This window comes from Schistocerca cancellata, chromosome 2 (assembly GCF_023864275.1).
Source record: "Schistocerca cancellata isolate TAMUIC-IGC-003103 chromosome 2, iqSchCanc2.1, whole genome shotgun sequence".
Lineage (NCBI taxonomy): Eukaryota > Metazoa > Arthropoda > Insecta > Orthoptera > Acrididae > Schistocerca > Schistocerca cancellata.
In genome coordinates, this window is record NC_064627.1 from 1,088,466,825 (window position 1) to 1,088,489,550 (window position 22,726).

The 22,726-nt window shown below is 37.7% G+C and overlaps 1 protein-coding gene across 3 annotated transcripts in view; it reads left to right on the forward strand.

The window, feature by feature from the left end:
• Positions 1 to 3,180: 3,180 nt before the first annotated feature.
• LOC126163097 (actin-related protein 2-B) overlaps positions 3,181 to 22,726 on the forward strand; it is an 81,073-nt gene continuing 61,527 nt past the window's right edge. The window contains exons 1-5 of one of the 3 annotated variants that reach the window (XM_049920013.1): positions 3,181 to 3,315; positions 3,963 to 4,073; positions 5,431 to 5,448; positions 13,926 to 14,005; positions 21,887 to 22,022. In XM_049920013.1, the coding sequence (XP_049775970.1) occupies positions 3,268 to 3,315; positions 3,963 to 4,073; positions 5,431 to 5,448; positions 13,926 to 14,005; positions 21,887 to 22,022 (393 nt within the window). In that variant the 5' untranslated portion in view covers positions 3,181 to 3,267. Of the gene's footprint in view, positions 3,316 to 3,962; positions 4,074 to 5,430; positions 5,449 to 10,183; positions 10,202 to 13,925; positions 14,006 to 21,886; positions 22,023 to 22,726 lie in introns of all 3 variants that reach the window. The other 2 variants (XM_049920014.1, XM_049920015.1) reach the window with 2 other exon arrangements.

Here is a 22,726-nt window from a genome sequence, read left to right on the forward strand (position 1 = left end):
ACTTCAAAATAGGATCAAATAAGATCAAAATACAGGTATAGTACTGGAATAAACCAAGTTTAAAGGACAATGTGCCTTCCATTTATTTTCTATTGTAAATGAGTGGTGAGTCATGAAAAAGAGCTAATTCATTTCAGGGAGTGAACAGTTCTGATCCGATCTCTGAAAAGAACAGTTTTGCCCATCTCTTGTGTTGACACACCACGGAATTGGAGCTGCCAACCTAGAAGCTAGGAAGTGCGTCTATACCATGTAACTGCAGTGGTATAATGGATTCATGAATGCGCATTATACAGATTGTCATTTTCAAATGCGATACTTTTACACTAATGTCGATATTATTTTAATTGTTAATGTCACAAAACACAGTACAACAGTCCCGCGGCTCGCAAATGTAGTCATACAACTAAGATCGGTCACACTGGCGGCAATGAGAAATAGGCGAGAGTCGTCACGAAATATTTCGATTGTTTCTGAAATTACATGAGCCAATTCGGGCCAAGCCTTCAAGATAGAATGCAGGAGCAGTACTTAGCGTTCTTATTCGTTTCCTGACTCTTGTGTCAATCAGGACGATTGTTTAACCGTTCTGTATTGTTCTTTTCAGTACAATTTACAATGGATAAGAAAAGAAGCAAACTGTGGAACTTTTTCACGGAAGGTACCGAAGATAAGGCAAAATGTGATCTTTGCCATACCTTATATTGCGTGAAAGGAGCTCTACATAAAAAATAACCCTTATAAAAGAGATCGATCATCATACGAGACCATAATTACAATTTAACCAAATCAACTAGAGCTCACCAGATCCCATGAAGGTCGAGAATTTTCTTCTGAAATGCCAATACCGTCTACATCAATATCTGAAGTCGCTTCATTAAAACCTGGACCTCGACAGCAACAAACAACAATTGCCACCTTTATCAAAAAACCCTTAAGTGTTGCAAGAGAAAAAAATTACTGAGTTAGTTTTCAATATGCTACTTAAAGATTTGCAAACTTTTTCTGTGACTGAAAATGCTGGTTTCAAAGCTTTAACTGAATACTTGGAGCCCGGCTGTTGGACTTCTCAGGCAACGACGTCCTATCTAGCAGTTACAGTACACTACATCGTAAACTGAGAACTGAAGTCTGCATTATTAGGATGTTTTGAATGCCCTGAGCAGCATACAGCTGACTATATTAAAATGAAATTATGTTATTTATTATGTAAGTGGGAAGTACAAGGCAAAATATATATGTGTGTTACAGATAATGCCGCTAACATGAAATCAGCAATTTGGTTGGCAGGCTATGAACATCTGCCTTGTGTCGCACATACACTTAATTTAATAGTGCGTTCTGGACTTAAGAGCATTGAAACCATTATACAAAAGTCTTTAAAACTGAAAATGGACGTTGCAACTAGGTGGAACAGCACACTGGTTATGCTGGAAAGGATTTCTATTCTACAAGAACTCCTTGAAGAGGTGCTTGGACTTCTTCACAATCCTGTTGAAAGTCTCCTTGAAACTGAATGGTTAGCTCTACTAGAAGTTATCAAAATTTTAAAGCCTTTTAAACAGTTTACAGAAGAAATGTCCTCGCAAACGCAAGTGTCTATTTCAAAGGTGGTAACAGCCACCGATCCAAGATTTAAGAGGCTTGCTTTTAAAGACGAATCTGCTTACGAGTTCGCCAAAAACTTATTAGAAACTGAATTGGAAACAAATATTCATTCAAGAACACCACTTGAAGCAGAGTTGCCCGAGTCTGTTTCGGTCATTCCTTTTGGCAAAGAGGACTCAATTTGGAAAGAATTTGATACTAACGCAACGTCAAGTTCTACGACATCAGGTGTTACCAGCATAATTTCAATGAGGCAATATTTGGCAGAAAAGTTATTGAGTAGGCACGAGTGTCCTTTAAAATGGTGGCAGGCGCGAAAACTTCCCTGTCCTGAGCTGTCATGCTTAGCACAAAAATATTTATCTGTCATGGCTACTTCAGTACCGTCAGAAACAGCATTCTCGAAGTCAGGCCAAATATTGCCTAAGAGGCGGAGTTACCTGAAGCCAAAAACCATGGAAAAAAATTTATTTTTAAATTTGAACCAAAGGTTTCTGTAACACATTTCTCTGTACATTTTCTGTCTGTTGTATAGGCTACATATTATGTTGATTATTGCACCGCTGTTTTCTTGCTAGTGCATTTGCAACAAATTGTCTTTAGCTGTCACATTAAAAATTCAAGATTTAGTGGTTTTTGTTTTTATTCAGTTGTTAAACCCGCTTCCAATTGATTCAAGTACAAAAAGATACACCAAAGGACCAAAATGCAATCGTATGAATGCGACTGGATTCCATACGAGTTATACGGTACCGTCGGTAACGAAAGCAACGAGTAACGATACGTTTGTAACGAGTATTGTTGTCTGTAGTAACAAATACATACGGATACACATTTTCTCGTTACTTTCACAGCTCTACCCGGCGCCGTGGCTGATGGGAGCGACCTTAAATGCATTTCTCATTTACAGTCGCTCTGTCAGCCACCGCGCCAAAGTGTAAACTTTGATTACCGCCATAGACCATGGTCAATGATTATCGCTGTGGGCAGCTACAATTGGTTTCAATATCGGCGAGACTCTTCTCGAATGTAGTGGTTTTCCGATTCCAGCTGTGACTCACTGATATTATACACATAGAATACCATGTTTCTTCGTTTTGTGCAGCGCACATTTATATATTTCTGACCATTTCAAGCAAATCGCCAATATTTGCACCACTTCGAAATCTTATCAAGGTCTGAATATTTGTGCTCCTTCGTTCAGACTTCACTTCCTTGTAGATAACTGTATTATCTGCGAGAAAATCAAGAACAAAGTTACAGTATACCGAATATGTTTAGAAACATTGTTTTGTAAGTGACACTTCTCATTAAAGGATGCCGTGATACACGTCATATCTGCGTCATCTTCTCTTCCGTTTCCACACTGCGGTACATCGCTACGTGTACATCAATAACGATATAACGCAACTGTCACCTGCGATTATTACTTTGTATTTACCCATTATCGTAATTAAGGATTTTTATAATAACGGTTATTGTCTCATTGACGTTTTCCTCCTGTCCTAAAAAACTGAGGTGTGAAGAAAACTCCTAAATAAAGAATCGCTGCAGTAAGTGGAATATCTCTGACGGGAAACGTTAATGTTTGGTTATCAGTATCTTAGGGAGGTGCCGGGGAGGTGTGGTGTAGGATTAGGAAGTTGTTAAATATTTTAAATGGATAGTCAGGGCAGAAAAGTTATTGTTTGCGATAATGGAACAGGGGTACGTATGTATGCTATTTCTATTTTGTTGCGCATCGCTTTTATCGTAATATGCTTCTTCGTAAGTGACAACTGTCATTTCATGAGTTTACAAAAGTTGTACTACATCAGTAAACATTTGTTGTGCGGTGGGATCCCTTATGTTTGTTTTATGTGTGTTGGAATATGTATTGTTTATGTGGTAAAATAATTGTATCAGACTTACGAGTAGTTTTTCAGTCTACATCCTCGTTTATACTTTCAGAAGCCTTTATTCCTTGTTCGTGTGTAAGAAGTTCAGAGGAAAACATAAAACTAGTTCTTTGTTACGAAAGTTTTATTTTATTTTGTGGGACATAACCGCACCTTTTAAACAGTGGTTTGATCAGTCTTGTTGCCAAATGTAATATCAGGCTGTCACACTTCGCCCGATTTTTGCCTACTTTCTGGACATACAAGCTCTGTTTCCGCCAGTTTACAAATTTTGAAATTTTGTTGTGTTTCATTTGTAGACCTACTGTTTTGATTTCACTGTTTTCCTTTCATTGATGTCTAACTAATGGGTATGTGGAGTATGTTGTGGCTACTCTTTTGCATGTGAAGAAGAAGGGGAAGTAATGGATTCGACTCAGTTTGACCTAGTTAATACCTTTCTTCTTTTCTCTGCAGTTCGTTAAATGCGGGTACGCAGGCTCGAATTTTCCTGCTCATATATTCCCATCAATGGTTGGAAGGCCAATTATCAGAGCTGTAAATAAGATTGGTGACATAGAAGTGAAGGTGAGTAAGAATTTTTTACAATATGAGATACTGACATCGTGGTGTGTAGTAATACTACCGCAACGTTTTCCCAATGACGATCAGTTATATTGAATACAACTGTGATTTCATAAACCCAGCAATACCTTAATATATGAGACAGATAATTCACTGTAAAACATAGACTAATCAACTTGATATTTACATTTCACGTGCAGTCATTAGTTTCTGTTAAGCACTGTCATTTTTTATAGGTCCCTCAGTATTGTTGAGAGCACCGAAACAATTTGCAGTAGACATATCAACAAAAACTTGTTTGATATTGGAACATACATTCATACATACATACGCATCTTGATATATTGTAAATACTTCTGTAGGGTTTAGATAGTTGTTGTGTCATTGTGAGTCACCTGCATTGTGAAAATGGTTCTTCAGATATTAATCAAAGAAAGTATTCTATTTTCTATATCTGTTTATGCAACGTTAAGGGATGCACCTTAGATATTAGCAGTGATACCATGCTTATGTATTAACCTATACTGTATTAGAAACCACTCTTAATATTTATGGCTCACATATTTTATATGAGTAAAAGTAACTTCAACACCTGCCATACAAAGCAGAGGTAATCATTTGATGATTACAGAGGGTCAAAATCAAACTGCCTGACGTTTTATGTTTGTGGTAATAATGCAGCCTTATTTGTTCTTTAACAATGTAGGAAAAGGTAGATTTCTACTTACTGTAAAAAAGACCCAGACAGGCATGATTAAGACACAGAGCTGTTGGCCATTCCTACATTGATGATATTCCTATGTGGATTTCCCTTATTTGTTCTTTTTAACTTAAGATAACAGCATATATCAAATGATAATGTGTAGGCTAAAATCTTTTCATTGAGTGGTAGTAAGCTATTCCAAAGTTTGCATCTCAATCAGTTGTTCGCGTATTGTGATGGTTTGTTTATGGACACAGATTTGTGTGGTTTGATAAACAAGTGCAAAATTTAATGAAAGAGAACAGAATCAAGCAAGTTCTGTGAAAATCATAAGAAGATGGCTGTGATACCCGTAAGACACATCAATGAATTGGCTCCAATATGTTAAAACCATACGTAGACCTTGAGTATAAAAGCGATATTTTCTGAAGTTGGTTAGTAAATTTTGACACTAGTCTGTGGCTGCAATTGTTCACCGGCATTTTTAATCACTGCTGATGATTTATGTAATTTTAAAAGGATTTGTTAATCAAGACTGCTTGTTTTACTTGTTGCTATAACTCTTTTAGTGCCACTTTTACAGACGAATGATAAAATGAGAATCTTGTATCGCATATCAAATTGTAAGCCTCCTTAGCATTTTTTTCTCTATTACAGGAAGATGTTTATGTCAAAGTAAGGCGCTCATCATTGCTGTAAGCTCACAAAAGCATATTGCATAAATTTGTGGGTTAATTCCTAGTAACTCATTAATTCTGTCATGCATGGGCATCTTAATACAGTTTGTGGGTTTGATTTATAGTAGTGGCATTGATTTAACACACACATGTTGTATTGTAAACTTTGAATGTAGCATATTAATCAGAAGGAAAGTACAGGGCTCTTAACATTTGTTGCAGTATCTTGCCCTGTATTTATTATTGGTTTGCTGGAATTGGGTTATTAGTTATGTTGTTGATACATATTAACATCATAATAGATTTTAAAGATGTAAATGTGTGTAAGTGATGTGATCATATTGTTCAAATGTACAAAAACGAAACAAAAAACTGTACTATAAAAGGAAAGCCAGGATGGGTTTGCCCAACAAGCACAGTGAGGGCCAGAATCAACTCCTATTATGGAATTCTAGATTTTAAGGCATCCTCAGAATTGTGTCTTTTAGCGAAATACTAGCAGTGGGACAGAGTATGTGCCCATTCATTCATTCACATTGTGACACAGAGCCTTCAGGTACGTGAAACGTAAAGTTAGAAGAGAGAGGCATAGCAAATCCTTTGCAACACACAGATGGGAATTGGGATAAGGGAATGCTTGTTACTATTGTTGGCTTTGACCAGTGACATAGGAAATGTGCAACAAACGTCTTAAACGTGGTAACTGAAACGTGATACCAGTAGCGATTTTGTCAAACATACTAAACTTAAATCAGTCTGTCACCGCAGTCTGATGTTTTGCATTCACATTGATTGGTTTTGCCAACTAACACTTAAAATATGAAAACATACACCAAAAGGTGATGTCACAACAGCCAATGATGCAATATTATTTGTCAAAGCTGACGAACAATATTGAATTTCCCTCCTGATCTTGAAATTGGATACATAAGCACCTGGAATGACTAATATTGCTAAACCAAATGGCATCTGCACTTAATGATTGATTCAGTTTGAAAAAAAAGATAAAAAGCATTATCTGATAACTTTACTTATAGAGTTATGTAGTTTACCCAAGTAACTTAGTGTGGACACTGTAGTGGTTGTTCCAACAATGCTGCTGCCAATATCTTTGATGTTGTTTATAAAGCAAAGAACAGTTTGGAGGAAGACAACCAAATATTGGAGACGTGAAAATCCGTTTTAACACTAAAAGTAACAACTACACTTTGCTTATGCTGATAAATTTGCACTCAGAACAGTGATACATTAGTGCATTAATAATAAAAAAAAAAAAAAGGGGGAGAGAGAGAGCGAGATATTTTTGTTTTTTTGCGAATTTTATTTATATCAAAACACACTGTGCAACACAGTTAAATGGTCGCTACCTCGAAACCCCCATAATTGTCTCCTGTTGCAACATAGAAGTTTGACATTTGCTTCAAAGATGGCTACAACCTTCTGCGGTAGTGATGCAAAAGCACGGTGCCGTGGAGCTTCACCCTGAGTCTCGGTGACACTCTACACAGCAAAGTGTCAACACATGCGAAAAAATGTCAGAGCTCAGAAGTTCATATGATGTGTAAGATAGTATAATTTCACCACCATTCTGCCAAATGACGTATCACACTAAGGGAAAGCCATCATACTCTCTCTTGTCCACATTTCACCCCTTCTTGTGATGCTTCTGCGATGGAGGTCAGAATTGTGATACCCAGCACTGAAAACACAGTTTTCTTATGTGTGGTGAAGGAAAAAGTTTCCAGTGCACTGCCACTCAGAATTGACATGAGGAGGCCTCAGGAGGGTGTTATAAGGGACATCAGTGAAATAACCCTTTTCTGTGGGACATTGATTACTACACATTTCATTGTCGAAAATGACAGTTTGCAGTGCAGTGAACCACAGGGTGACATTCTTGACAACTTTTGACACTGCTGATCCCCCCCCCCCCCCCCCCCCAATGATTCACCCCTTCTGTAAGGACATTACGGGCCAACAATCGCATGGAATGTGGTAGTGTGGAGCACGGTCACAATGTTTCCTCTGGTGTACAGGGGGGAACCACTAAGGACCACTCAAAATCATTCTTTGAAATTTGAACATGGTCTGAAACAGCAAAGGGCGCTTATGCTTTATCAGCCCTTCTGTTTCACACCACCCTGCAATCATGGGAGTGGGGAGTGCACCATTGACACTTGCTTGAATAAAACAGCAAAGAGTTCCTCTGAGATCCCACAGTTGTTCTGTAACATGCTTGGTGTCATCCTCGCCTCTGTGTTGAACACTTTAAAAATGTACCTGTACAGAGAGAACCTGTGATGGAGTCCTAGGTGACCTGCAGACCGGCAGTCCCCTTACACCGCACCTACTCCGCTTGTCTGCTAACAGCACTCGAGCAGCATAGTATGCTGCTTGCAAGCGTCTAAGACTCTTTCAAGGTTTGTCCCTGTAAAGTTGCTTAAAGTTTGCAGTTAGTCTTAAACAACTTTGTGTAGATCAAGATTTGGCGAGTAGCTTTATGTCACTCTATTTAAACTTAAAAAGAGTTTCTGTTGAACAGCAGAACATCTTAAGGTTTAGAAAGACAATATTTATCATGGGACATACGCCCAGCCGTGTTTATTTGTATTTCGATCAACATTTCTCATGGGCAGCATCAAAATTATGCAATCCATACTTGTACTTTAGGCATAATGTTAACAGGACAGTTTCTGTGCCTGAGGATTGTGTACTGTTTGACAGAAACTCTTAAGTTTTAATAAAATGACATACAGCTTTTGTGCCTAATCTTGATTTTTCACAAAGTTGTTTAGCTTAAGACTAATTGCTAACTTTAAGCAGTTGTTGATACAATATTTGGAAGCCAGACATTTTTTGGAACTCATGAAATCTATCGATATTTACCATTGTATAATAGCTATTATTAATGTATCAGGGATAAATGTAGAGACACAAAAGCCAAATCTATGATTGGGTGGTTTAGTTGTTCCAAAGTCAGAGGGAGGGTCATACTACATCTATTAGGACTATGCCTTGTAAGAACAATTTTCAGGTTAATGATGGCTTTAGACTACTGTTAATTGAGTAATTTATTGCTCTTATTATTATTATTATTATTATTATTATTATTATTATTATTAGATACACAATATAATATTTCTCAGTGGCCACCTCCCTGAAAGTACTGCGGAAGCTCTGTCTTCCACAAATACTCCAGTTGTATAGTCAAAGGACATTACATGGGAATTTTAGTTTACATAATTTTGGCTTTTCAAAAGCTGAAGAATGCCAGATGTTTCACTGGTTCCAACTGTGACATTTAAGTAGCTTTTTCATTATCATAATGCATTTCTTTGCCTGCTTTGTATTTGTGAAAGCTCTCCTTTATGGTGTGTTCATTTGTGAGGGTGAGCCTAAATGAGGAACAAGTAGGGTCATGGGTTTCTAGGTGGATGGGCCTTCTAATAACATTATCGCTAACATTGAAGAGCAGAGAATGCTATTCACAGTAATGATGACATGCTGAGTTCCAGACAGGCAACATGAATAGTAGCACATTGAGCTTTCGGCCAAAGCCTTTCTCAGAAAAATTTACACACACATTCATACAAGTAGGCACACCTCATGCATGCATGACTGCTACGTGGGGAGTTAACACTGTCAGAAATTGATGCCCAATCATCAAGTTACAATACTGACTTGGTCTTAGCATCCATCAAAAAATAACAGAAAGAAAGAAACCCTGAGATCTAATCAAAAGGAGAAATTTACTCTCAAGCTATGGTTAAGACAGATGCGCAGAATGCAAAAAGTTCAAATGTTTAGTGGAAGTCTCTTCCTCTCATCACCTTTTCTGCCATCCCCTCCTCACCCCTTATCCAGCCTTCACTCTTCCTTCATTACTTCTGCTGTAACTTGCACTTGATTTACTGCTTTTCTTCGTCTCTTAGTGGAGGATGCTTTCAGACTTATGTCTTTCAATTGTTTTAGTGTTATTAACCACAGATATAAATATTTACCATAAGTATCCTTACTCATTGTAAACTTTAATTTCCTAATTGTAAATTTTAACATCATCAATATTGGTTGTAGTTGTCATTGACAGTCGTTGTTCATATTTGCCACCAGTTTGAAGTACTGTGTCTCTGTACATCTTTATTATGCATTTTTGATGTAGGGCTATACACATTTTTAAAAAATAATCGTTTGTCACATTGTAAGTCCTGCTGCTTTTCTTGATTAGCTATCAAATTTTCTTGTCAGTTGTCTGAAGATGTATGTTTGCAGCTCAGCATTGCTTTGCAGTAATGTGAATTATTAAAATGAGGTTGTCCACTTTCACAAATAAGATTTGGACATTTGGATGTCACTTAGGGATGCTATCGTAGAAACTGTGAAATTTGTAATTACCATTACTGCACAGCCCCATGTTGTAATTATTTCTCAGTGAAAGTAATCTGTGAATGACTCTTTTATTGAAAATCAGCCAAACCAAGAAACATTTCATAAGTGATTGTTGAGAAATAATTTTTTTGTGGTTTATTTTGATTTTTGTGCAATCTATATCTTGTCTAATGTTACATGCTATGATCTGTTGCTGACAGATTTTCTGAAAACAGATATTGCTTTATTTCTAATATTGTGGTCACAATATCAGCAATTTGTCTTTTGTACTGCACACACTAAATCATTCATTTACACCCATTTAATTCTTATGACAGTTTGTAATCTTTTTATTTACTGCTGCATAGGAGTTTGCTCATGTACCCGTAAGTATGTAATACTGTCCTCATACCGTTGGAATGTAGACGTGTGCTTTGTTGTGCAAAATTACTTATAGGTGAATATCAAGTCAATTAATTTAACTATAAATTATAATATCACATTTGCCTTTGTAAGAGTCATTTACTGTTTCTGGCTGCCACTTTTTTTTTTCTCTGCTTCCCTTTTCTGATGTAGCGAGTGATCAAAAAGTCAGTATAAATTTTAAAACTTAATAAACCACGGAATAATGTAAAAATTGACACACATGCTTGGAATGACATGGGGTTTTATTAGAACTAAAAAAAAAAGTTCGCAGCATGTTGACGTTACCTGAAGACGCGCTTTTAGTGAAACTGTATTATCAGAATGGGGAATGTGCTAGTTCAGGAAGGGGATTTGAACGGGTAAAGGTCCATTGACAATTGCAGCTGAGACAGTTCAGGAAGAAATGGAGACTGTAGCGGGTTCGTCTATGCACGGGGAAGTCAGCGCTCGTGCAGTCGCACGTCGCACCGGCATTCCATACACTACTGTTTGGTTGGCACTTAGGCGTACCCTCCAACGCTATCCATACAAAATCCACTGGCATCATGAACTGTTACCTGGCGATTTAGGGAAGTGGAGGGCATTTGCGATGTGGGCGTTTCAAAAGATGGCAGAAGATGACAATTGGTTGAGTAACTTATTGTGGACCTACGAAGCTCATTTCACACTCTGAGGGTCTGTCAGCACCCACAACTGCAGAATTTGGGCTACCGAAAATCCTAGAACTGTCGTGGAAACTCCATTGCACGACGAGAAAGTCACGGTATGGGTTGGATTTACCACATCTACCGTTATCGGGCCTTTTTTCTTCGAGGAAATGCGTGATTCTGGTTTTGTAACTGCTACCGTGACGTGTGAGAGGTGCACCGATATGTTACAGAATCGCATCATCCCCAGCCTGGATGATAAACACCTGCTGGAACGTACGATGTTAATGCAGGATGCCGCTCCACCCCATATTGCTAGATGCGTGAAAGATCTCTTGCGCGCGCCGTTTGGTGGTGATTGTGTGCTCAGCTGCCACTTTCATCATGCTTGGCCTCCCAGGTCGTCACACCTCAGTCCGTGCGATTATTGGCTTCGGGGTTACCTGAAGTCGCAAGTGTATCGTGATCGACTGACATCTCTAGGGATGCTGAAAGACAACGTCCAACGCCAATGCCCCACCATAACTCTGGACATGCTTTACAGTGCTGTTCACAACATTAGTCCTAGACTACAGCTATTGTTGAGGAATGATGGTGGACATATTGAGCATTTCTGGTAAAGAACATCATCTTTGCTTTGTCTTACTTTGTTATGCTAATTATTGCTTTCTGATCAGATGAAGTGCCATCTGTCGGACATTTTTTGAACTTTTGTATTTTTTTGGTTCTAATAAAACCCCCATATCATTCCAAGCATGTGTGTCAATTTGTACCTCTCTATCTACATTATTCCGTGATTTATTCAGTTTTCAAATTTATGCTGACTTTTTGATCGCCCGGTATAATAATGTCAGATTGTAGATGTTATCTTACAGTACTTTTAGTTGCCATACTTACATTTCTGGTTCCATTGGATTAGCCTGATACAAAACAAAGGTGAACATGTAAAAAACCACTGTTCGTGTGATGAAGTTGGAATCTACCTGACTACAGCTCCTACTCCTTGTGGCATCTATTGTATTTGCCCGAAAATATATGATTGGAAGTAAACTTTGTCACCCATTTACGGCACCAGATATGTAAATATAAACACAAAGCTTTGTCTAGGTTTCAACTTGAATTGGGGTGCTTGTTTCCAAGCACAGACATTGTTTGAAATACTGAAATATTTCATGCCCTTTTTTCAGTTTTTACTGAATTACTTCCTATTTCCTGAACCATTAGCAGAATGAAAATTTTCTGGTAATTGTAGCCACAAATGGCGTAAATAGAGCTAAGCTCCTTGTCAGTATTTACTTCCTTGGAGCTATCTTGAGCAAAAAGAGACATGACTGTACTTTTGTGAAAACAGGCAGTCACAATGAAAGAGCACATTCAAAGTATTCTGAAGAAGATGGTGAAGAAAGTGGAGATTACGTCCCACCTACCTCCCCTGCCCATCCCCCCCCCCCCCCCTCCCCCCTGCAAACCATAAATCTCAGATTTGTTAGATATTCTGAAACACTTAAGCTGTTTCAAGCAAAACTACCATAAGAACAATGCAAACAGCTTTTGTCAAAAATGATATTAACATAACAATGCAGATGTGACTCTCTTTGATTTGTACCTGTAATGAACAGATGGTGTCAAAATTACAGTGAAGCAGCTGTTCCATGTGCTATCAAGACAAATGTGGGGCATATTGACTTGAAGCAATTACATGGCACATGCAAGTATTTCATGCTGTGGTGTGAATTGATTTTTAGAACTCATTCTGGTTTCAATGTGTGAAATAACTGTACAGTGATCCAGAGTTGATACATCTGTTTTCCTCATAATTTTTACTGTCATGTCAATAAAATTTACTGAAATAGTGTTCATTCTGTTGCTACGTATTTCCACTCCTTTCGTCACCAACAGTTGTGTGCGCTTGGTGCCTAAAGTGTTCATAGACTAATTGTCCATATGCTCATTTCCATTCAGACAGACATTAAAGCACTAAGTTACAAAGTGTTTTTCAGATTTTGTTACATTTATTGCTCACTAAATTGACATTCTGGGTCCTCCCTTCCTTTTCCCTGTCTCGATCATTTAAGTTATTACGCTCTGTGCCCTTACATTCCACTTTTCGTTTTCTGAGTCCTTATTTCTCATCACTCCTATACTGTAACTTACTTTACTCCACTCATTCCATTGGTGATATCTCATCACCCCGGTGTATCTGAGATTCGAAAGATTCTGATACATTTTTGTGCGATATGGAGGAGGTCAAGTGTGAAATGGAATACTCGGCAGTAAATTTTTCTCATGCAAATGTAAACTGTAATATTAATTTAATGACATTGTAAAACAAAAGTATGTTGACTCTGTTATATTGTGGAGTAATTGGGAAAGAGGGTTCTTATGTTTGACTGACATGAGATGCTGTTGCTTCTTAGCAGGTAGGCTTTTGCCCACTTTTATGTCTTTGCAGATGAAAACCAGTATACCATATACATAATGCAGATCATTTTAGCTAAAAAAAAAGTCATATTCGTGTAATATTTTAACAGGCTTGCAAGGTATGAGACACGTCCAAACAGTTCTGAAAATAATGGGGTGGGGGGCGGGTGTTTATCAAATGTGTAGATGCTATATTTCAGACTTTATCGGACAGAAATATGAAGAAATTTTATTCGTTAGTAATACATGCCTTATTTTGATTTTTGTTGCTTTTTGCCATATTTGATTTTTCATCTGCATGTGTCAGTAACTGTACTATTGTCACATATGTAAAAACTACATCACATCTATATTGTAGAAAGTAAGATGAAGTATGCTATTATACACACTCTGCATGGGCATTCCAGTTTTTGTAGTACAGTATTACTGAATAGCTCTGGAGATGGGGTTGTATACTGTATATCAATTTAGAAAACTGTGCTGTGCATGTAGTTTGAACATATATTTTCTGACTAAAGTATTTTTCATCTTAGTAATCACTGAGAGCATGTATTCTCTCTCCTGTATTGTACATTTGCTTCATTTTGCCTAATAATTGATGTTATTTAATGAACAGGACTTAATGGTTGGAGATGAAGCGAGCAAACTCCGATCCATGCTGGAAGTAAATTATCCAATGGAAAATGGAATTGTAAGGTATGTTTTTAAACTGTATTACTTGTTCAACTTCGGGATTTTTGTTGTACAAGAACATCAAGAATAAAGAACATATAGGGTAATGCCGCTGGAACCTGGAGCATTCTGTGAGTGGTTGTTACGTTAATATAGCGTTTGAAAAACAGGGTTTGTCAGCTTTTGTTCTTTGTATTGTTGCACTTCTTTGTTACCAAATAATAGGAAGGTTTTTCCTCAATTGTCATTCAGAAATGGTTTACAGAATAATATATATAACTTGAATGTATAAATGTGGTATTCTAAGCCACATTTCCAGTGTGTTTACAAAGGAAACTCTACGGTCAGTATGTATCACCAGTTTTCAGTTATAATTAAGCTGCATGAGCTTCTAAAATTCAAAAACTAAGGGTACCGTAACAAACGGTGGTAAGATAGGTGCTAGGAATTGGTTGGAGAGGCAGGACAGCAGATAGTCCGGGGAACAAATGGGGTTGAAGATGTAATTATGACTGTAATGAAAAGAAAATGGGAAAGGATAAAACACATATGCAAATAATTTGATGGTTAATGAGCCAAGGAATTTTTTTCTGTGGATACCAAGAACTAAGAAGAGGTACAAAAGAAAACCTCATGGAAGATGCGTATAGTTGAAGACCATAAGGCATGAAATATGTAGAGGGCATCTTTATCCAGCAGTGGATGTCAAATACTTGAGTCTTATGGAAGTGTCTAAAGAAAACATAGAGTAAGATCATGATGATCCCACCTGGTCATCTACATGTATACTTCACCAATCACTGTACTGTATGTGGCAGAGGAAACATCGCAGATTGAGAAAGGAAAAAATGGTAGCCTATATGGCTCTGTATGTGCCCTTATCTCTCTCATCTTATCCTCGTGATCCATATGCTAGAACATGACAGTGGCAGAAGAATGGTCGCAAAGGCTTTAGAGTGAGGTTCTCTAAATTTACCCATCATTTCACGAAAAAGTCATCACCATTTTTCAGAGTATTCATATTTTAGTTCCCTAACCATTTCTCTTACACTTTATTAGGAGCTAAACCAACCAAAGTATGTAAACACCTCTTAGAGAAGTCAGACATTTTAACTACATTTTGACAGTACATACATTCCGATGAAATTGGTTGGCAATAAACTATTCAGATTCTGATTATAATAACAATGCCCACAATGCATGACAAATACACTGAGGTGGCAAAAGTCAGGGGATATCTCCTAATATTGTATCGGACATCCTTTTGCCCGATGTAGTGCAGCAACTCAATGTGGTGTGGACGGAACAAGTTGTTGAAAGTCCCCTGCAGAAATATTGAGCCTTGCTGGCTCTTTAGTGGTCCATAATTGCGTAAGTGTTGCCCGTCCAGGATTTTGTGCGTGAATTGATCTCTCACTTATGTCCCGTAAATATTTGATGGAACTTGTGTTGGGAAATCTGGGCAGCCAAATCATTCACTCGAATAGTCCAGCATTTTCTTAAAATCAGTTGCGAACAATTGTGGCCCAGTACAAGGCACATTGTCTTCCATAAAAATTCCATCATTGAATGGCTACAAATGGTGTCCAAGGAGCTGAACATAACCATTTCCAGTCAATGAAGGTTCAGTTGGACCAGAGGACCCAGTCCATTCTGTGTAAACACAGCTCACACCATTATGGAGCCACCACCAGCGTGCACATTGTGCTGTTAACAAACTGTTCCCCATCATTGTGGTTCTCGTTTGACGATGGTCCACATTTTGCTGGACTGTCCCAAAATAGCCGCCCTGTGCCGGACTCTTAATCTCCCTCGTGTTAGCAGCTGATGCCTCACCAGCTGACTTAGTTTTATGTTTTATTCATGAAGGGGGCTTTTACCACTCCCTTTAAGGGATGGCCACTTAACCTTATCGGCGCATTGAGAAGTTAACAGAACACTCTGTTGCCTCCTCTGCCCTGACTGGACTGTGGCTGTCTGGGTTTGGTGTTCCAGCCTGGTCATCACCCTACCTATTCTTTTGCTCTTCTTCCCCCTCTTGTGTGGTTTGTTAAACTTGTTCATCTTTTGTCTCTCGGTACTTATCTTGCCTTGTTCCTGATGCTAGTTTTTCCTAGACAATTTCTGAGTGGGGTAACTGGTAACTGGTGGGGGCTGGGATTGTATATCCTCTCATTCCACACTGCTATCAGGGGCTTCTGGCTGCACCCTACATGGGGCTCCTTGCCCGCCTTTGTTCTTCTGTCCCCCTTTCTTTGTTTTGTCCCTTGTCTTGGGTTCTTTGACCTTTCATAGATGTGGGGGTTCTTCCCCTGGGTTTTACGCAGTAGTCTTAAGCATTATGCTGTGACTTATCTACAGTCATTAGACCTGTCTGTTAGAGGAAAAAGAACTGATGACCTTGTAGTTTGGTCATATTAATGATCCAACCAACAACCTGGATCCCTGGCATTGTGGGGTCTGCACCACACGTGAACCCTACCACCTGCTCTTACCAACTGAAATTGGAGCTCACCTGACCAGGCCATGGTTTTCCAGTCATCTAAGGTCCAACCAATATGGTCACGACTCCAGAGTACAAGCGATGACATGCTGTTAGCAAAGGCACTCGCTTTGGTCGTCTGCTGCCATAGCCCATTAATGCCAAATTTTGCCGCATTGTCCTAACAAATACATTCGTCGTATGGCCGACATTGATTTCTGTGATTATTCCATGCAGTGTTACTTGACTTTTAGCACTGACAACACTACACAAATGCCATTGGTCTCAGTCATTAAGTGAAGGCTATTGATGCCCGTATTGTCTGCAACGAGAAGTAATGTGTGAAAATTTGTATCCTGGGCATGCTGTTGACTATGTGGATCTCAGAATATTGAATTCCCTAACAACTTCCGAAATGGTATGACCCATGCGTCTAGCCCAAACTGCAATTCCTCTTTCAAAGTCTGTTAATTCCTGTTATGTGGCTGTATTCACATTGGAAACCTTTTCATGTGAATCATCTGAGTACATATTGGCATCCCATGACACTTTTGTCACCTCAGTGTATAGTATGTAAGACAAATATAAAACATGTTTTCGGTTTTTCTGAATATATTTGAGAAAGTACTTAGTCCATAAATTTAAATACCATGTTGAGATAATGTAGAAGAATGGTTTTGGCAGGAATGTAGTGCAATATTTAATCAATATATAATGTTGTTAAATCTTTAACTCTCCCAACAACTGAATGTCTCTCTTCAAAAGCTGTTTTCAAACTTAAATTTATTGCAGACATAATCTCTGGATTGGATTAAGAGAGTGAGCTGGCCAAGTAAATCATTTACGCATTTGTCTTTGGAGAGCTGTTAATGAGATGAGCCCTTTTGTGATTGACCCGAATTGTTCTTGTAGCAGTAGTCGACTGTCATACCTGTAGGAGGATATAAGGAAGCATTAGGATGGTATCTTTCTAGAGCTGTGCCGACTATACTTGGGTATGGATAGGTATGATAGAGTAAGAGTGTGTCCAGAGATAATCATTGCACCCCACAGGCATGCTACTTCATTCTAGAGGACCACTTTCATGTATGTTTAGTGGATGACATTAGGTTCCAGCTTGAACAAATCAAAATAAATCCACTATGACTCTGCTCTTGTTGTGCTAGCATTGTCCGTCAAGAAAACCGTCCTTTATTTAACATTAACCTAATTATTGATAGTACAGTAAGATTCTGACCAGCAGTTGAGTTCCTGTAAGGGTGCTGACTGTGGTACTTTCTCACTGTGAAAACTTTCTAGTGTCAGGCCTGGTGGTCTCGCAGGCTAGAAGTACGGAAAACTTTTGCTTGTGGCATGAAGAAGATAAACAAAAAGAAGTTTCCTAGCAGGGCACCTTTTAAGAGACTAAAAAGAAGTTACTTTGGGTTTAGGATGCCATCTTCTGTGGTTGTGTGGTGTTTTTGTGGAAAGACAACAGGACTGTGTGCCAGATTTTCAGTTGCCATAGAACAGAGGTAGTATTTATGACCAGAAAACAGTAGTGTGGCACTAACATCAACATTCACTGCACTTCTCTAATAAAAGACTGCAGTTGTAATGTGAGAGGTATGAATCATGCTGACAGACTTTGATCTGCGTATGGGCTGGGAAGAAGATCCAGAAAGTTTTCGTAAGTGCTTATGGAATGTGTGGTGAGCTGTGTGGAAGATTCCACTTCTGAAGTTTAGAAGTAACATTACTTAGGGATTGATGAATCACATGAATACAAAGCTTGTTAGTCCCAGAGCTACAAGGCAAGTTCTGTCAGAAAGCAATAAAAGGAATAAATGAGTCCCAAAAGATGTACAACTAGGAAAGAAAGGTGTTCATTTTCTCACTTTTGCAGCAATTGGGCAAGATGTGAAGTACGTAATGCAAAAAAGCTTCAGTCTAGATCAAATTGAAAATGTTTACTTTGTAGTGTGTCCCTCTGCTGGCATAAAAATAAAGATGTTTTTGCTAAATTCCATTTATCAGCTATGTAATTACCTTCCTAATGTTCAATTCTAACACATTTTGATTTATTACTTAGAAAAAGTGATCTAATGGGAACTGTTGGTCGGTAAACCACTGGAGGTCCAGACAGTACTCAAGTCTCATTTTTGTAAAATGGTGACAAAAATAAAATTAGAATCTGAAAAAGTTCACTGTTGTTTTGTTACTATTTACTGATATGATCAATAAAAAACTAGAAAATTTAGGTATTTTTGATAATTCAGAGAACAAAAGTTTAAATGTCTTCTCTACATTTAATCTTATGTCACACAGTTTAAAGTACAGTATTTTACCATCAATCAAAAATACTTTCTCACCATATTGAGACACAAACTGTCGTAATTTTACTTTGATACTTTGCTTCACTTTAGCATTTTTTTCTTAACTTTATCCCACGAACTTCAGACTTTGAAAAGACTGAATAATACAATGAGACATTTGTCTGAAGTCCAGGGCCCAGAATTGCTTAAAAAAAAACTAACTAGTCATAGATTAACAATAGGCTACACAACTCATTGTTATTTTAGGGTAAGTCCATATTGTGAATCTAAACAAAATAGGGGAAGAAAGTAGAAATTTGCTGTTTTCCAGAAAACAAAGTGAGATGCATAATTTTGAGTAATGTAATGTGGAAGAAAGAAATTGCATGAGAAATGTTCTTTATTTTTGAAAGACTGAAAAAATAATGAAAATACTAATGAAAGTATGCAATATCTGAGAGAAGTGGCTATATGTGCATAAATATGATTCAACAAATTACAGTAGTTCATTTAGTTTTCTCATAACAAGTGCTTATATTTATTTAGCGAACATGTGAGTCTTACTGAAAATTATGTACCCTATAATAAAAATGCTGGATATTAATGTGTACCAACAGCTGCTTAGCAGACACATAAAAACCTGTGCAGCAGTTCCAGTGGATGACATTTGATACTTTGCAGGTGGTCATGCATATGACTGTATGACTAAACCAGTGATGGGATTAAAATTGTACATGTAGAGAGATGCTAAATGTCTCATTGAACACAAGAACAGTTACACAAAGAACAAGTCTAATATATGGAACAAACCCCGTGTGTAATCATTGGCGAACAGCAAGCAGAAATCAATCAATATAGCAAATTGTAACAAGCCCGTGGGCACAGTAGTAGTCCTTGGAGAAGTAGTCAGGTTGTAGCAAATAAATACTTAGCACATATACACATGAATTCACTGGAGCTTGCTGCACTTACCTTCTATAGCTGCATCCACACCGGCTGCACCACGCTTAGGTGTACCGCTCAAAACGGTGGATAGAGGTACGCCACAGTCGGGCACATCTGGCATGTACACAAACTGTGCCGCGCTACACAACAGTGAAGAAGTACCACACAGTGGCATTATATCCAAGGAAATGGTTCACTCGTGTGCGGCTATGTTTGGTCAGCATTAGTCATTTTCTATTTTTATGACGTGGGCGCACTGCAACATTGCTGTGCACTTAGGAGCATTCTATTCAATTCTGCATGATTCTGCCCTGGTGTGCACTGTTCTGTGTTGTTCTGCACTATGCATTTGTGTGCAGCATGAAGCTGTGCAGCGTGGCATGTCAGGTGTTGACATGGCTATATGCAGTCCTGGAGACTGCAGTTGTACACCATCTCGACTCGAATCTGTTTGGTGGTAGGGGATGTCCGTTGCATAGAACAACACTCTCGGTGCAAGCACACGAGAATGAGTGCCACCAATGGTTTGATCTGACAAACCTTGTCATTTTAATCAAATGGAGTCATTGACTGATACCACAGGATGTATTTTATGGATGCGTGGAGTGAGCTTTGCACACAGATCACCCTCACATGTGACCATATGGCAAATGGCAAGTGATGGGTTGGTAGCAGGAATGACACAAGTGACATATTGTGCAGGTTTAGAGGTCAGTAGTTTTGAGTTAAGGGATGGAGTTGTGGAAATAGTATTACTTAGTTTGGGCCAGACTGGAACGCATAAGGTTTTTTTTATAGAAATGTCTCCTAGGATATATATTACTGAGAGGTACCAGGATAGAACGTATAAAGTGTGTATGTACTATATTGTTGTTGTTGTTGTTGTTGTCGTCATCTTTCAAAGACTACACTTTTACCAACTGAGAGTTTCAGACATTACTTAAGATTCCCCATAACAGCTACAATCCAAACAGCATCCTTCCCGTTTTTATCAAGTCTTAAGAGTTATTTACTTACTTACCTTGCTTGGCTAGTAATCTGTGTAGAAAAGAAAATTTTTATATTGTTTTTATTTATTTTAATTACTTTAATTATAATTGGTCTTTTCTCATTTTCTATCTGTCTTTCAAAATTGTTGTTGAATTCCCTGTAGTAAGTACCATGCTTTATCATAACTTAAGATAAAAGTTTTCATTGGTAATGTAAAATCAGTGAAATATTTTAAGTGAATCCCAAGAAATTGAAAACATCAAATTTGCAAAAGTAATAAATAAAGTAAGATCTTAAATTTCCTGTATTATTTCTAATATCACTATTTTTATTCAACAGAGAATATGATCTTGTGCTGATTCATGGGGTTTCTTCGTATAAGTTTCAAATTTTCCTTTCCAGCATCCATGTTTGTGTTGCTATGCATCTATGTATTTACACTCCTTATAGTTCAGCTCTGTTTTTAGCAGCATATGGTTGTGGGTTAATGCATAACTCAGTAAAATTAAAGATGATAAATAACAGCAGTGTAGAAGTCTTGAGACTGAAAACTTAGCAAAGTGAACAAAAAATGGCACTTGTTATTAGTTTGTCTCATGTTCATTTGCACTATAAACCATAATGGTGTGGAATGATTTATAAATTGACTCATAAATAGGGCTACATGCTGATTTCTTTTTAATGCAGGCATGAGTTAGTAATTCCTGCCCACCATCGGTTATACATTACAATATTCCTGCCCACCATCGGTTACACATTACAATAATAGAAATTATTCTACAGAAAAAACAAGTTGTCTAAAAGAAACCTCTTCACTTTGAACATCTTTGATAAAGGACAGCAATTGAGACTTGCAGAGCTGACAATATATTCTTTGATTGGCCTGTAGTGCCCAAATGATTTCAAGCAGTTATGTCTACTGCTGCTGTCGTAAAAACAAAGAAACATAAAAAAAATTATTTTTAAAGTTATTGGCAATATTTTGAAATCCAAATTATAACTTTCAGTATTTTGTATTAGAATTGTAATACTCAGAGTATTTTATATGAGAAAATAATGCTTTCTACAGCTAAGAAATATGTTGTTTTACTTGGTCAATACTGAGGCTTCCAATAACTAGTTACGTAAGAAGAGCTGCAAGGCTGCAAAGTTTGTGGTTTCATGGCATTGTGAAAATATTTTTCTTGTTTTCAGGAACTGGGAAGATATGTGCCACGTATGGGATTATACATTTGGTGAAGAGAAAATGAACATAAACCCAAAAGAATGCAAGATTCTTCTGACTGAACCTCCAATGAACCCAACCAAGAACAGAGAAAAAATGATAGAGGTATTGCTTTGAATGATTATTTGTCCTTAAATAATAATGGTCTATTTGCTTTTTAGTATGTATTTAGCTTTCATGTTTGATGTATCCTGATGACTTTTTCATAAACTTCCTTACCCTTTCTTCTTTCACCTGGTGACTTAACACCGTTCTTCCTTGACATATGACATGGGGCAGTGTTAAGATATTGGACTTGTATTCTTAAGGACAACAAACAATTCAGATAGTATCAATTTTTAGGCTTCCAGTCATTTCCCTAAGTCACAAGTTTTCTCTCCTATGTTCCCCCAACCTAAGCTTTTGTTCCTTTGTGAACTTAGATAAAATACAATACAATACATGCAATTCTGTAGTGCAGAAGAGCTGACCACACCATTAGCAATAATGCACGAGGGCAACTAATAAATGGAGCTGGATATTATAAGTAGATGTTCATATTGATAAAAACATGTACTCGGAGCCATATGTTTTGTATAAGTTTGTACTTTTTCCCATGTTGGTATTTCAGTTGTTGGGGGTTTGTGTGTTGTCATTTTTTATTTGTAGTTCACTGTTGTTCTTTGAGTTAACATATTGTCATTTTGTCATTTAGAGATGGTCTGGGGAACTGTATAAGCTAGAAAATAGTGCCAAGCGGAGAAAGCGTAACATTTCTGACATATTGTTCTGTTTGAGTTAAGTAAAGAGATTATAGCAGCAGAGGTAGC